This window comes from Oncorhynchus mykiss, chromosome 2 (genome assembly GCF_013265735.2).
Source record: "Oncorhynchus mykiss isolate Arlee chromosome 2, USDA_OmykA_1.1, whole genome shotgun sequence".
Lineage (NCBI taxonomy): Eukaryota > Metazoa > Chordata > Actinopteri > Salmoniformes > Salmonidae > Oncorhynchus > Oncorhynchus mykiss.
The window spans coordinates 4139513-4155489 of record NC_048566.1 but is presented as its reverse complement, the minus strand read 5'-3'; the positions used below and the strand labels follow the sequence as shown (position 1 = coordinate 4155489).

General features: G+C 43.7%; 1 protein-coding gene across 2 annotated transcripts in view; it reads left to right on the top strand.

The window, feature by feature from the left end:
• enpp2 (ectonucleotide pyrophosphatase/phosphodiesterase 2) overlaps positions 1 to 15977 on the top strand; it is a 44715-nt gene that overhangs the window by 11535 nt on the left and 17203 nt on the right. For both annotated transcript variants that reach the window (XM_036935449.1, XM_036935456.1), the window contains exons 10-18: positions 4942 to 5007; positions 5247 to 5319; positions 8968 to 9076; positions 10386 to 10514; positions 11328 to 11359; positions 11547 to 11674; positions 13870 to 13957; positions 14047 to 14134; positions 14298 to 14467. In XM_036935449.1, coding sequence (XP_036791344.1) covers positions 4942 to 5007; positions 5247 to 5319; positions 8968 to 9076; positions 10386 to 10514; positions 11328 to 11359; positions 11547 to 11674; positions 13870 to 13957; positions 14047 to 14134; positions 14298 to 14467 — 883 coding nt within the window. The remainder of the gene's footprint in view (positions 1 to 4941; positions 5008 to 5246; positions 5320 to 8967; positions 9077 to 10385; positions 10515 to 11327; positions 11360 to 11546; positions 11675 to 13869; positions 13958 to 14046; positions 14135 to 14297; positions 14468 to 15977) is intronic.

Sequence of the window (15977 nt, the reverse complement as noted above, 5' to 3'; positions counted from 1 at the left end):
CTCTCTCTGTCTACCTCTCTCTCTCTGTCTGACTACCTCTCTCTCTCTCTCTCTCTGACTACCTCTCTCTCTAAACTCTCCCCCTAACCACCACCACCTCTCTCTCTCTCTCTCTCTACACCACATCTGAAAAAAATCTGTTCAAGGCCATTTGTATCGTATTCCCCTCTTCTCAATGTAAAGATATTATGTCCCACAAACTTTATCACCTCACAGCTCACAGCCTGTCAATATACTCCTCAGAATTCTCAAGTAGTGCTTAGCGATTAACTGACATTTCGTGATTTTTTTGGGTTATTAAACAACTAATTAGATCAACATCGATTCAATTACTTGAATTAAATTTAGTAAATTTGTTTTGTGAGCCCAACGCGCTGTTTCTCTGGGGAGAAATCAAAATCATTCATGAGATAAATCAAGAACTATGTGGGATGCTGGGTTGAAGGGAGATGTAGTTTTCATTAAGCAAATATTCAACCTTGTTAAGCGCAGAAACGTGGTAAATAACTATATTGACCATAATACATTGCACCTGTTTTTTCTGGGTCAGGCAGAGAAGATAATACTCTTTTATGCCTGCTACATTAGGTTAGATACACACAGACCGCATGAGAGATGAATGGACACAACACACCGAGAGAGATAGAGATAACATTAGATGGTCTGTCTGTTTGGTTGCTACTGCCTTAGCAGAGATGAGATGATGACTTTAAGGAATGAAAAATACAAAGTAATATACGAATATTGTATTATTTCATAGTAATTTATTTTTAATTTTTAATTGATGTCTACCCTATGTGGACTTGACAGAGACAATGGAATATTTCAGTGTTTTGGAAATTTAATGTTAACTACTTTTGGCTTTGGAATTTCCATTAAAAAGCTAAATTGTTTTTGTAATTATTTTATAATGCATTTAATGTAAAAAAAATTATGATATCAAAACTGAAATTGAAAAAGCGTGATATTTTTAAATGGACCTAGAAAAGCATTAGTGGCTCAGCACTACTCTCAAAGACAAAACACTACTCTCAAAGACAAAACACTACTCTCAAAGACAGTCTACTCTCAAAGACAGTCTACTCTCAAAGACAAAGCACTACTCTCAAAGACAAAACACTACTCTCAAAGACAGTCTACTCTCAAAGACAGTCTACTCTCAAAGACAAAACACTACTCTCAAAGACAGTCTACTCTTAAAGACAGTCTACTCTCAAAGACAAAACACTACTCTCAAAGACAAAGCACTACTCTCAAAGACAGTCTACTCTCAAAGACAGTCTACTCTCAAAGACAAAGCACTACTCTCAAAGACAAAGCACTACTCTCAAAGACAAAACACTACTCTCAAAGACAAAGCACTACTCCCAAAGACAGTCTACTCTCAAAGACAGTCTACTCTCAAAGACAAAGCACTACTCTCAAAGACAGTCTACTCTCAAAGACAGTCTACTCTCAAAGACAGTCTACTCTCAAAGACAAAACACTACTCTCAAAGACAGTCTACTCTCAAAGACAAAACACTACTCTCAAAGACAGTCTACTCTCAAAGACAGTCTACTCTCAAAGACAAAACACTACTCTCAAAGACAGTCTACTCTCAAAGACAAAACACTACTCTCAACGACAAAACACTACTCTCAAAGACAGTCTACTCTCAAAGACAAAACACTACTCTCAAAGACAGTCTACTCTCAAAGACAAAACACAACTCTCAAAGACAGTCTACTCTCAAAGACAGTCTACTCTCAAAGACAGTCTACTCTCAAAGACAGTCTACTCTCAAAGACAAAACACTACTCTCAAAGACAGTCTACTCTTAAAGACAGTCTACTCTCAAAGACAAAACACTACTCTCAAAGACAAAGCACTACTCTCAAAGACAGTCTACTCTCAAAGACAGTCTACTCTCAAAGACAAAGCACTACTCTCAAAGACAAAGCACTACTCTCAAAGACAAAACACTACTCTCAAAGACAAAGCACTACTCTCAAAGACAGTCTACTCTCAAAGACAGTCTACTCTCAAAGACAAAGCACTACTCTCAAAGACATTCTACTCTCAAAGACAGTCTACTCTCAAAGACAAAACACTACTCTCAAAGACAGTCTACTCTCAGACAGTCTACTCTCAAAGACAAAACACTACTCTCAAAGACAGTCTACTCTCAAAGACAAAACACTACTCTCAACGACAAAACACTACTCTCAAAGACAGTCTACTCTCAAAGACAAAACACTACTCTCAAAGACAGTCTACTCTCAAAGACAAAACACAACTCTCAAAGACAGTCTACTCTCAAAGACAGTCTACTCTCAAAGACAAAACACAACTCTCAAAGACAGTCTACTCTCAAAGACAAAACACAACTCTCAAAGACAGTCTACTCTCAAAGACAGTCTACTCTCAAAGACAGTCTACTCTCAAAGACAAAACACTACTCTCAACGACAAAACACTACTCTCAAAGACAGTCTACTCTCAAAGACAAAACACTACTCTCAAAGACAGTCTACTCTCAAAGACAAAACACAACTCTCAAAGACAGTCTACTCTCAAAGACAGTCTACTCTCAAAGACAAAACACAACTCTCAAAGACAGTCTACTCTCAAAGACAAAACACAACTCTCAAAGACAGTCTACTCTCAAAGACAAAACACTACTCTCAAAGACAGTCTACTCTCAAAGACAAAACACTACTCTCAAAGACAGTCTACTCTCAAAGACAAAACGCAACTCTCAAAGACAGTCTACTCTCAAAGACAGTCTACTCTCAAAGACAGTCTACTCTCAAAGACAAAACACAACTCTCAAAGACAGTCTACTCTCAAAGACAGTCTACTCTCAAAGACAAAACACAACAGAAAGTGTTGCCATTATATTGTCATAACACGGAAACTACATGGACATGTTCTTGTTTAGTTGTACTCTGGCTAACATAACGCGTTGCAGGCTGCTAAAAAAACACAATGCATCACACATTCATAAGACACAGAGGCCTTTGAGGCAGACTTCAGTTCAGAGGCGTACAGACCTAACTGTTTTGAGAGCAATTTGACTCAAATCGGCCTTTTAACGTAAAACGGGGTGCCTGCATGTGAACTTGGCCAGCTGGGGGGGGGCTCCTTCAAAAGCAGTGACAAAGTGCATTTCAAGGTGCACTTCCTGAGGTGGGGGGGCAGGGCACTGAGGAGGAGGAGGGGGGGACCAGGGCACTGAGGAGGAGGAGGGGGGCCCAGGGCACTGAGGAGGAGGAGGGGGGGCCCAGGGCACTGAGGAGGAGGAGGAGGGGTCACTTTACAGTACAGTATAAGACTGTATTATTTAACCAATGAGGTCTGGAGATGACGGGGAGTTGTGGTTGTAGCTTTGTGGAGTTTCTGTTAAGACCAACTCCAGGGAGGTCTTAACCAACACCAGAGGGGTTGAGAAGAAGAGAATCCCCCCTGTAGTGATTTAGTGGGATAAGATCTACCCCCTTCCATGCTCCCCCACATGTCAAGCCCCAGTTAGAGAGGCAAACCCTGGGGTTGATGGTTGGCAGCTGTGCCTAGTGGGCTGGAGGATGGAGGTCTGTTCGTGGCCCACAAAATAGGAACAGGGCGGAGGCTTTGAGGTTCAAAGACATCCAGGGGGGAAGGAAAGGGATTATATAGGCCTGTTATGTCTTTAGTGGTTCTAATCTGGTGTAACCCAGGACTATATAGGTCTGTTATAATGTCTTTAGTGGTTCTAATCTGGTGTACCCCAGGACTATATAGGCCTGTTATGTCTTTAGTGGTTCTAATCTGGTGTACCCCAGGACTAAATAGGCCTGTTATGTCTTTAGTGGTTCTAATCTGGTGTAACCCAGGACTATATAGGTCTGTTATAATGTATTTAGTGGTTCTAATCTGTTGTACCCCAGGACTATATAGGTCTGTTATGTCTTTAGTGGATCTAATCTGGTGTAACCCAGGACTATATAGGTCTGTTATAATGTCTGTAGTGGTTCTAATCTGGTGCATGACTATATAGGCCTGTTATGTCTTTAGTGGTTCTAATCTGGTGTACCCCAGGACTAAATAGGTCTGTTATAATGTCTGTAGTGGTTCTAATCTGGTGTACCCCAGGACTATATAGGCCTGTTATGTCTTTAGTGGTTCTAATCTGGTGTACCCCAGGACTAAATAGGTCTGTTATAATGTCTGTAGTGGTTCTAATCTGGTGTACCCCAGGACTATATAGGTCTGTTATAATGTCTGTAGTGGTTCTAATCTGGTGTACCCCAGGACTATATAGGTCTGTTATAATGTCTGTAGTGGTTCTAATCTGGTGTACCCCAGGACTATATAGGCCTGTTATGTCTTTAGTGGTTCTAATCTGGTGTACCCCAGGACTAAATAGGTCTGTTATAATGTCTGTAGTGGTTCTAATCTGGTGTACCCCAGGACTATATAGGCCTGTTATAATGTCTGTAGTGGTTCTAATCTGGTGCATGACTATATAGGCCTGTTATAATGTCTGTAGTGGTTCTAATCTGGTGCATGACTATATAGGCCTGTTATAATGTCTGTAGTGGTTCTAATCTGGTGTACCCCAGGACTATATAGGCCTGTTATAATGTCTTTAGTGGTTCTAATCTGGTGTACCCCAGGACTATATAGGCCTGTTATAATGTCTGTAGTGGTTCTAATCTGGCAGTTTTCCTGGATGCAAACAGAAAGGATAAAATGTGGTGTTGTAATACACAGTAAAACATTGATACACAGCCTCCCAGACACAGCCTCCCAGACACAACACCCCAGACACAGCCTCCCAGACACAGCACCCCAGACACAGCCTCCCAGACACAGCACCCCAGACACAGTAAAGCCATTGATACACAGCACCCCATACATTTTGTTCAGTGATCTCCATTTTGTCCTCCATATAATGAACTCATCTGATGTGTCTTTCCAGGTCCATCCCGTTGGAGAGGAGAGTCCTGACCATGCTACAATGGCTTCATCTGCCAGACGGAGAAAGGTAAAGTCAGCTTCTTTTATCCTCTTCTTTAGGCTGTTACTATCTGCAATGATATACCAGCAGTGAAACACCCATCCTCTACATGCATCCAAGATGGCCGCTCTATGCTTAGCAGCAATCTCCATCTGACTTTGAGTAAGTAACTTTGCTGCCATATCCTAGGCCTGTATTTGAGACCTGGGGGTGGTAGAGGATACACATGGCCAACCTGAGATTCCCTTCCACCTGTGTTGTTTCAGGCCGTATGTTTACGCCATGCACTCCGAGCAGCCGGACACCTTTGGCCACAAGCTGGGGCCCATGAGCACTGAGGTGAGCTGGAGGCTGGGGGCTGGAGGCTGGGGGCTGAGTATGGAGGCTGGAGGCTGGGTCTAGGGCAGGGGCTGGAGGCTGAGGTCTGAGGCTGGAGGCTGAGGCTAGGGCTGAGGCTGGGTCTAGGGCTGGGGGCTGAGGCTGGGGGCTGAGGCTGGGTCTAGGGCTGGGGGCTGAGTCTGGGGGCTGAGGCTGGGTCTAGGGCTGAGGGCTGAGGCTGGGTCTAGGGCTGGGGGCTGAGGCTGGGTCTAGGGCTGGGGGCTGAGGCTGGGGGCTGAGGCTGGGTCTAGGGCTGAGGCTGAGGCTGGGTCTAGGGCTGAGGCTGAGGCTGGGTCTAGGGCAGAGTCTGAGGGGGAGAGACAGTTGTGGTTCAGACTACCGGGACCTGAGTATGTGTTAAGCAGCACTCACGACAGCAGCACTCATGCCAGATGGAGCTAGTTACATACAGAACAATCTACAACACTGTAGTAAACACTGGCTTTCTGTTTCAACTGTCCAGCCATAGCAAGGCCTCAAACAAACCCAGGCATGTACATGCATGACTTGTACAGTGTGGAATTGATTAACCATTTACTAGAGATTTTGTATTTCTAGTCAAATTGTATTTGTCACATGCGCCGAATACGACATACCTTACAGTGAAATGTTTACTGACAAGGCCTTAACACCAACAATGCTTAATTAAGAAGTTTTAAGAAAAATAAGGGTTAATAAGTAAAAAATAGAGAAATAAAAGTAACAAATAATTAAACAGTAGCAGTGGGCACCACTCTGTACCGTAACACCCTGTATATAGCCACCACATTGACTCTGTACCGTAACACCCTGTATATAGCCTCCACATTGACTCTGTACCGTAACACCCTGTATATAGCCTCCACATTGACTCGGTACCGTAACACCCTGTATATAGCCTCCACATTGACTCTGTACCGTAACACCCTGTATATAGCCTCCACATTGACCCAGTACCGTAACACCCTGTATATAGCCTCCACATTGACTCTGTACCGTAACACCCTGTATATAGCCACCACATTGACTCTGTACCGTAACACCCTGTATATAGCCTCCACATTGACTCTGTACCGTAACACCCTGTATATAGCCTCCACATTGACTCTGTACCGTAATACCCTGTATATAGACTCCACATTGACTCAGTACCGTAACACCCTGTATATAGCCTCCACATTGACTCTGTACCGTAACACCCTGTATATAGCCTCCACATTGACTCTGTACCGTAACACCCTGTATATAGCCTCCACATTGACCCAGTACCGTAACACCCTGTATATAGCCTCCACATTGACTCTGTACCGTAATACCCTGTATATAGCCTCCACATTGACTCTGTACCGTAACACCCTGTATATAGCCTTCACATTGACTCTGTACCGTAACACCCTGTATATAGCCTCCACATTGACTCAGTACCGTAACACCCTGTATATAGCCTCCACATTGACTCTGTACCGTAATACCCTGTATATAGCCTCCACATTGACTCTGTACCGTAACACCCTGTATATAGCCTCCACATTGACTCTGTACCGTAACACCCTGTATATAGCCTCCACATTGACTCAGTACCGTAACACCCTGTATATAGCCTCCACATTGACTCTGTACCGTAACACCCTGTATATAGCCTCCACATTGACTCTGTACCGGTACCCCCTGTATATAGCCTCCACATTGACTCTGTACCGTAACACCCTGTATATAGCCTCCACATTGACTCAGTACCGTAACACCCTGTATATAGCCTCCACATTGACTCTGTACCGTAATACCCTGTATATAGCCTCCACATTGACTCTGTACCGTAATACCCTGTATATAGCCTCCACATTGACTCTGTACCGTAATACCCTGTATATAGCCTCCACATTGACTCTGTACCGTAATACCCTGTATATAGCCTCCACATTGACTCTGTACCGTAATACCCTGTATATAGCCTCCACATTGACTCTGTACCGTAACACCCTGTATATAGCCTCCACATTGACTCTGTACCGTAACACCCTGTATATAACCTCCACATTGACTCTGTACCGTAACACCCTGTATAGATCCTCCACATTGACTCTGTACCGTAACACCCTGTATATAACCTCCACATTGACTCTGTACCGTAACACCCTGTATAGATCCTCCACATTGACTCTGTACCGTATCACCCTGTATATAGCCTCCACATTGACTCAGTACCGTAATACCCGGTATATAGCCTCCACATTGACTCAGTACCGTAACACCCTGTATATAACCTCCACATTGACTCTGTACCGTAACACCCTGTATATAGCCTCCACATTGACTCTGTACCGTAACACCCTGTATATAGCCTCCACATTGACTCTGTACCGTAACACCCTGTATATAGCCTCCACATTGACTCAGTACCGTAACACCCTGTATATAGCCTCCACATTGACTCTGTACCGTAACACCCTGTATATAGCCTCCACATTGACTCTGTACCGTAATACCGTGTATATAGCCTCCACATTGACTCTGTACCGTAACACCCTGTATATAGCCTCCACATTGACTCTGTACCGTAATACCCTGTATATAGCCTCCACATTGACTCTGTACCGTAACACCCTGTATATAGCCTCCACATTGACTCTGTACCGTAACACCCTGTATATAGCCTCCACATTGACTCTGTACCGTAACACCCTGTATATAGCCTCCACATTGACTCTGTACCGTAATACCCTGTATATAGCCTCCACATTGACTCTGTACCGGTACCCCCTGTATATAGCCTCCACATTGACTCTGTACCGTAACACCCTGTATATAGCCTCCACATTGACTCTGTACCGTAACACCCTGTATATAGCCTCCACATTGACTCTGTACCGTAACACCCTGTATATAGCCTCCACATTGACTCTGTACCGTAACACCCTGTATATAGCCTCCACATTGACTCAGTACCGTAACACCCTGTATATAGCCTCCACATTGACTCAGTACCGTAACACCCTGTATATAGCCTCCACATTGACTCTGTACCGTAACACCCTGTATATAGCCTCCACATTGACTCAGTACCGTAACACCCTGTATATAGCCTCCACATTGACTCTGTACCGTAATACCCTGTATATAGCCTCCACATTGACTCTGTACCGTAATACCCTGTATATAGCCTCCACATTGACTCTGTACCGTAATACCCTGTATATAGCCTCCACATTGACTCAGTACCGTAACACCCTGTATATAGCCTCCACATTGACTCTGTACCGTAATACCCTGTATATAGCCTCCACATTGACTCTGTACCGTAATACCCTGTATATAGCCTCCACATTGACTCTGTACCGTAATACCCTGTATATAGCCTCCACATTGACTCAGTACCGTAATACCCTGTATATAGCCTCCACATTGACTCTGTACCGTAATACCCTGTATATAACCTCCACATTGACTCAGTACCGTAATACCCTGTATATAGCCTCCACATTGTTATTTTACTGCTGCCGATTGTGTTATGTTCAGTGTCTAATAATGATGAGGTATTTTGATGCTCTGTATGGGGATCAATACTTCTATGATATCCCCTGATCGTTGTGATTGCTGTGTGAATATTGACCAGTGTATTCTGTGCTGCAGCTGAACAACCCTCTGAAGGAGATTGATAAGATAATTGGTCAGCTGATGGACGGCCTGAAACAGATGAAACTCCACCGATGTGTCAACATCATCATGGTGGGAGATCACGGTACTGCTGCACAACCGCCTTGACCCCTGACCCTAACCCTGGTCAATACATACCAACCCTGGTCAATACATACCAACCCTGGTCAATACACACCAACCCTAACCCTGGTCAATACATACCAACCCTAACCCTGGTCAATACACACCAACCCCAACCCTGGTCAATACACACCAACCCCAACCCGGGTCAATACATACCAACCCTGGTCAATACATACCCAACCCTGGTCAATACACACCAACCCTAACCCGGGTCAATACATACCAACCCTAACCCTGGTCAATACATACCAACCCTGGTTAATACATACCAACCCTGGTCAATACATACCAACCCTGGTCAATACATACCAACCCTAGTCAATACATACCAACCCTGGTCAATACATACCAACCCTGGTCAATACATACCAACCCTGGTCAATACATACCAACCCTAGTCAATACACACCAACTCTACCTAGTCAATACACACGCTGGGGGGGGGGGGGAAATCACATATCAGTTATCTTTCCAAGAAAATGTACTTCCTAAATATGATTAGGCTATAGTTTGCTACATTGCCTATAGATAAATAAACATTGATCACTCATATTAGTCTCCGTCTGAAAATCGTCCCACTCATAAAAGGGAGGTAAGAAAACGTAGCTCTAGAGAAAGTGAAAGTCTCTCCAACTCAGGTCTATTTAAAGTACGCCTAGCCTATTGGCTGATATATGCCAGTAATACCGATAGCCTAATATAATGGTCCACGTGAGAATCTCTGGTAATTGAAATGATTTCTTAGGTTATTTTTGCGCATTTTGATATTTCCTACAGGGCGCACAATTTACTGCAACCATGGCTGGCAAGTGAGCTGAGTCGTCACATTCGTCTAAAATAACATGGCAGTATTGCGGTTGGGTTCGGGACCAGTTCTTGCGTTAGCGGATGGGAGTCGGACAGAAAGCCAGCGGGTGTGGGCGGGATGAATAAATCAGTCCTCCGCAGACCTCTAGACCAGGGCTGTCAAACTCATTCCATGGAGGTCCTAGTGTCTGTAGGTTTTAGTTTTCTCCTTTCGTTTAAGCCCTAGACAACCAGGTGAGGGGAGTTCTTTACTAATTCGTGACCTCAATTCATCAATCAAGTACAAGGCAGGATCAAAAACCCTCAGACACTCGGCCCTCCAATGGAATGAGTTTGACATGTGCTCTAGACGATGTCCAATTCTCTCTGACTATAGACAATCAAGTCACCTTCTTCTTCTTCTTCTTCTTCGTATTCATTCTGCAGTGATTTAAAGTCTGTTCTGAACATGTGTTCCTCAGGTATGGAGGAGGCTCACTGTGACAGGACAGAGTTCCTCAGCTCATACATGCCTGCCACTGTTGATGACATCATCCTGATCCCCGGCTCCCTGGGCAGGATCCGCTCCAGGTACCCCAACAACTCCAAATGTGAGCGTTTGGTTTGTTTGTCTGATTGGTGTATTGATGTATTGATTGATTGACCATTTAAAAACACAATACTGTATTGAAGAACATGCCTTAATAAAATCATTGAGGATTTAATCAACTACAAAATCAGAGACCTATTTCTAATGTGGTCCTCATAGGCTGCGTTTAGACAGGCAGACCCATTGTGGTCCTCATAGGCTGCATTTAGACAGGCAGACCCATTGCGGTCCTCATAGGCTTCGTTTAGACAGGCAGACCCATTGTAGTCCTCATACGCTGCGTTTAGACAGGCAGACCCATTGTAGTCCTCATAGGCTTCGTTTAGACAGGCAGACCCATTGTGGTCCTCATAGGCTTCGTTTAGACAGGCAGACCCATTGTAGTCCTCATAGGCTGCGTTTAGACAGGCAGACCCATTGCGGTCCTCATAGGCTTCGTTTAGACAGGCAGACCCATTCTGGTCCTCATAGTCTGCATTTAGACAGGCAGACCCATTGTGGTCCTCATAAGCTGCGTTTAGACAGGCAGACCCATTCCTCCAGTTACTGGAAAGTGTGTAGAGAAAGACAGAGTACTGTATCTCGGTGACCCTGATCCTTGACTGGGTGACATGGCCAGGTCAGTCGAGACCAAAACAATAACATAACTTTAGCATGTATCTTTCTGCTCAGAAGAGCACGACTCCTCGTCCCCAGACTAGGTTGATGTGTCCCTACTGATCCAGTTATGGACTGCGTCCTCGGTAGTACGGTAGAACGAGGCACATTTCCTAACAGTCGACAGTCAATCAGAACACTGTTTGTCTTTTTTCAGATGATGCCAAATCTGTTATTGCAAATCTTACGGTGAGTATTATACATGTTGTATTTCCATACACATTGTCTTCTCTATAAGTCATTGTTCTGACCAATATTCATACCCGTGTTGTGGTGTCAGAGGTTGAGGTGAAAAATACAGAATTATAGTTTATGAAATAGGGGTGATAAAGTTGTACTACAGAGCACCTGGAATCGTGTTGTTCTGCCCCCTCAGTGTAAAAAGACAGAGCAGCACTTCAAGCCCTATCTGAAGCAGCATCTCCCCAAGCGCCTTCACTACGCCAACAACAGGAGAATAGAGGAGATCCACCTGTTAGTGGAGAGGAAGTGGCATATCGCAAGGTTATACCCTCTCTGTCTCTTTGTCTCTGTCTCTCTCTGTCTCTGTCTCTCTGTCTCTCTCTGTCTCTCTCTCTCTCTCTCTGTCTCTCTGTCTCTCTGTCTCTCTCTCTGTCTCTGTCTCTCTCTCTCTCTCTCTGTCTCTCTGTCTCTCTGTCTCTCTGTCTCTCTCTCTCTCTGTCTCTCTGTCACTGTCTCTCTCTGTCTCTCCCTCTCTCTGTCGCTGTCTCTCTCTCTCTCTCTGTCTCTGTCACTGTCTCTCTCTGTCTCTCCCTCTCTCTGTCTCTCTCTCTCTCTCTCTCTCTCTCTCTCTCTCTCTCTCTCTCTCTCTCTCTCTCTCTCTCTCTCTCTCTGTCTCTCTCTTTTTCTCTCTCTCTCTTTTTCTCTTTCTCTTTCTCTCTGTCACTGTCTCTCTCTGTCTCTCCCTCTCTCTGTCTCTCTGTCGCTGTCTCTCTGTCTCTCTCTCTCTCTCCCTCTCTCTGTCTCTCTCGCTCTGTCTCTCATTTCGAAACAGACATAGACCACAGATTTTTTGCTATGGTGTGTCCTATTGGTGGTGTGTCCTATTGGTGGTGTGTCCTACATGTGGTGTCCTACATGCTGTGTCCTATGGGTGGTGTCCTACGGGTGGTGTCCCACATGTGGTGTCCTATTGGTGGTGGTGTCCTATTGGTGGTGGTGTCCTATTGGGGGTGTGTTCTATTGGGGGTGTGTTCTATTGGTGGTGGTGTCCTATTGGGGGTGGGCCCTATTGGTGGGGGTGTCCTATTGGGTGTGTGTCCTATTGATGATGGTGTCCTACTGGTGGTGGTGTCCTATTGGGGGTGTGTCCTATTGGGGGGGGGGGGGGTGTCCTATTGATGGTGGTGTCCTATTGATGGTGGTGTCCTACTGGTGGTGGTGTCCTATTGATGGTGTGTCCTATTGATGGTGTGTCCTATTGGGGGGGGTGTCCTATTGGGGGGGTGTCCTATTGATGGTGTGTCCTATTGGGGGGGGGGGTGTCTTATTGGGGGGGGTGTCCTATTGATGGTGGTGTCCTATTGATGGTGTGTCCTATTGGTGGTGTGTCCTATTGGTGGTGGTGTCCCATTGGTGGTGGTGTCCTATTGGTGGTGGTGTCCCATTGGTGGTGGTATGCTATTGGTGGTGTGTCCTATTGGTGGTGTGTCCTATTGGTGGCGTGTCCTATTGGTGGTTGTGTCCCATTGGTGGTGGTGTCCCATTGGTGGTTGTGTCCTATTGGTGGTGGTGTCCTATTGGGGGTGTGTCCTATTGTACCCTGTTCCTGGAGCAGGCAGTGTCTGTTAACATGAACCTGGACAGACTCTGTATGTTGGTCATCATCAGTCCCAGTGTTGGTCAGACCCAGTGGAAAGTTGTCAGTCACTGTGTAAACACGTGAGGTAATGCCTGTCTGTCGCGGACGACAACTGAAAACAAATCAATGTTTGAAGGACAGAGAGGAGAGGGCTGGTTCAGAATATGCCTGCTCCTTGGGGACGTCACCCTGTTTGAGTTGGCATGCCACAGAGCTCCATGGGGACGAACACCCTGTTTGAGTTGGCATGTCACAGAGCTCCATGAAAGAGATCTTTGAGATCCCTCCTCCTGCCTGCTAAGATATAGACTAGTTTAAATCGCTGGCACCATGAGTTGTGAACTTAATGCTTTCTGAGTGAGAAATTCTTACCCCTCCAGCAGCTTTGCAGCTAGCAGAGTAAAACTGTCTCTTAAATTAAATACCCAAATTAAATGAAATATTTGTTAGCCATTTTCCCTGCCCGTTGGTGATTTTTCAGGCTCTACGTGCTTGTGGGTTGTCCCCTACACAGACACCACTGACTGTAGTGTTTAATGCAAACTTCATATAAAAAGTGTCTGTTTTCCTTTTACATGGCTTTACAGGGAAATGTGGTGGTGTCGGGTCGGCCTTGGAAAAAACTGAATCCTTTACACTTGGGTTTATAAGGATTTCAGTGTGTTACTGTGTATGTAGGGCTGTATCTGTGTGGTCTGCTTTGAATCAAATCAAAAAGTTATGAAAATCAGACACAGTGTCCTTGAATGTTTATTTAGGCTGCATATAGTCTTCATCCCGGTGAGGAATTGTAGATAGTTAATATTATTAAAACCATCAATTGTCTGATGTTGGATTTATTTTTTTATTTTTTTTTGCATCATGCTGTCTGTTACAGGAAGTCTCCAGAAGGAGGAAAGAGGCACCCTGGGAAATGTGGTTTTGCAGGAGATCACGGTTATGACAACAAGATAAACAGCATGCAGGTATGTTAGTTTTTATCCTCATCTTGATTGAAGTGTTCTCGTTGCCATAAATGATTAATCATGACCTTCATCCTGTTCCTGTTCTTTAGACCATTTTCTTTGGATATGGACCTATGTTTAAATTCAAGACCAAAGTGCCCGTTTTTGAAAACATTGAACTTTACAATGTCATGTGTGGTAAGGCATCTTCATTATTGTTTTTTACTTGAGGGAGGCATACAGTAGCACTCATCAGCCCATACTCATACGTTATGGACAGTGAAGTTGTGTTGCATTGACTTGAGATCTTTTACTGTAATCGTAACAATACAATACTTTATTGTCCATTTTCATGGGATAGACCTGCTTGGCCTGAACCCTGCCCCTAACAACGGGACTCATGGCAGTCTGAACCACCTGTTGAAGAGCCCGGTCCACAAGCCCACCGTGCCAGAGGAGGTGTCTAAACCCACCATCTCAGGTCCCATCATTACTCTGACCGATGATTTAGGCTGCAGCTGTGATGACAAGGTCAGCTACAGAACAGCATAGCTCTTATAGCCATAGAGATAGATACTGTATCACTGTAGAGATAGATACTGTAGAGATAGATATTGTATCACTGTAGAGATAGATACTGTAGCATTATAGAGATAGAGACTGTAGAGATATATACTGTATCACTGTAGAGATAGATACTGTATCACTGTAGAGATAGATACTGTATCACTGTAGAGATAGATACTGTATCACTGTAGAGATAGATACTGTAGAGTTAGATACTGTATCACTGTAGAGATAGATACTGTATCACTATAGAGATAGATACTGTACCACTGTAGAGAAAGATACTGTATCACTGTAGAGATATATACTGTATCACTATAGAGATAGATACTGTAGAGATAGATACTGTATCACTATAGAGATAGATACTGTAGAGATAGATACTGTAGAGATAGATACTGTATCACTATAGAGATAGATACTGTATTACTGTAGAGATAGATACTGTAGAGATATATACTATAGAGATAGATACTGTAGAGCTAGATACTGTATCACTATAGAGATAGATACTGTAGAGATAGATACTGTATCACTATAGAGATAGATACTGTATCACTGTAGAGATAGATACTGTAGCACTATAGAGATAGATACTGTATCACTATAGAGATAGAGATAGATACTGTATCACTATAGAGATAGATACTGTAGAGATAGATAATGTATCACTATAGAGATAGAGATAGATACTGTAGCACTATAGAGATAGATACTGTAGCACTATAGAGATTGATACTGTTTCACTATAGATATTGATGCTGTATAAACTGTAGAGTTAGAAACTGTAGAGATAGAAACTGTAGAGATAGAAACTGTAGAGATAGATACTGTTTCACTGTAGAGATAGATACTGTAGAAACTGTAGAGATAGATACTGTAGAAACTGTAGAGCTAGATACTGTAGAAACTGTAGAGCTAGATACTGTAGAGATAGATACTGTAGAAACTGTAGAAACTGTAGAGATAGATACTGTAGAAACTGTAGAAACTGTAGAGATAGATACTGTAGAAACTGTAGAAACTGTAGAGATAGATACTGTAGAAACTGTATGTATCTCTATGGCTCCCACCACAGAACTAGAATGAGATTGTATTTTTATGGCTTTCACAGCCGTAGACAGACTGATATTGAAGCTTTTGGTTTTTATATCAACTTGATATTTGCTTCAATAAAGTAAATCCGAATGATTTCTGCATCTCAAGAAATAGACTACATGTTGTTATATTGATCTGTATAGCGTGTGTGTTTGACCTATGACCTGACTGATATCTGTAGCACTGGGCATTACTACATGTTGTGTATTTTAAGTGTCTAAACTGGTTTCTGTGTCTGCCACTGACTGTTGTCTCTGTAATCCATAGCTACTGTTACACATTCTCATGCTTGTTTGTTTGATTCCCTCTTCTTCTTATTTCTGTCTGTGAAGTCCTCTTGCTTCTGCAGAGATTATAGATGTTTTTGCAAGAGATT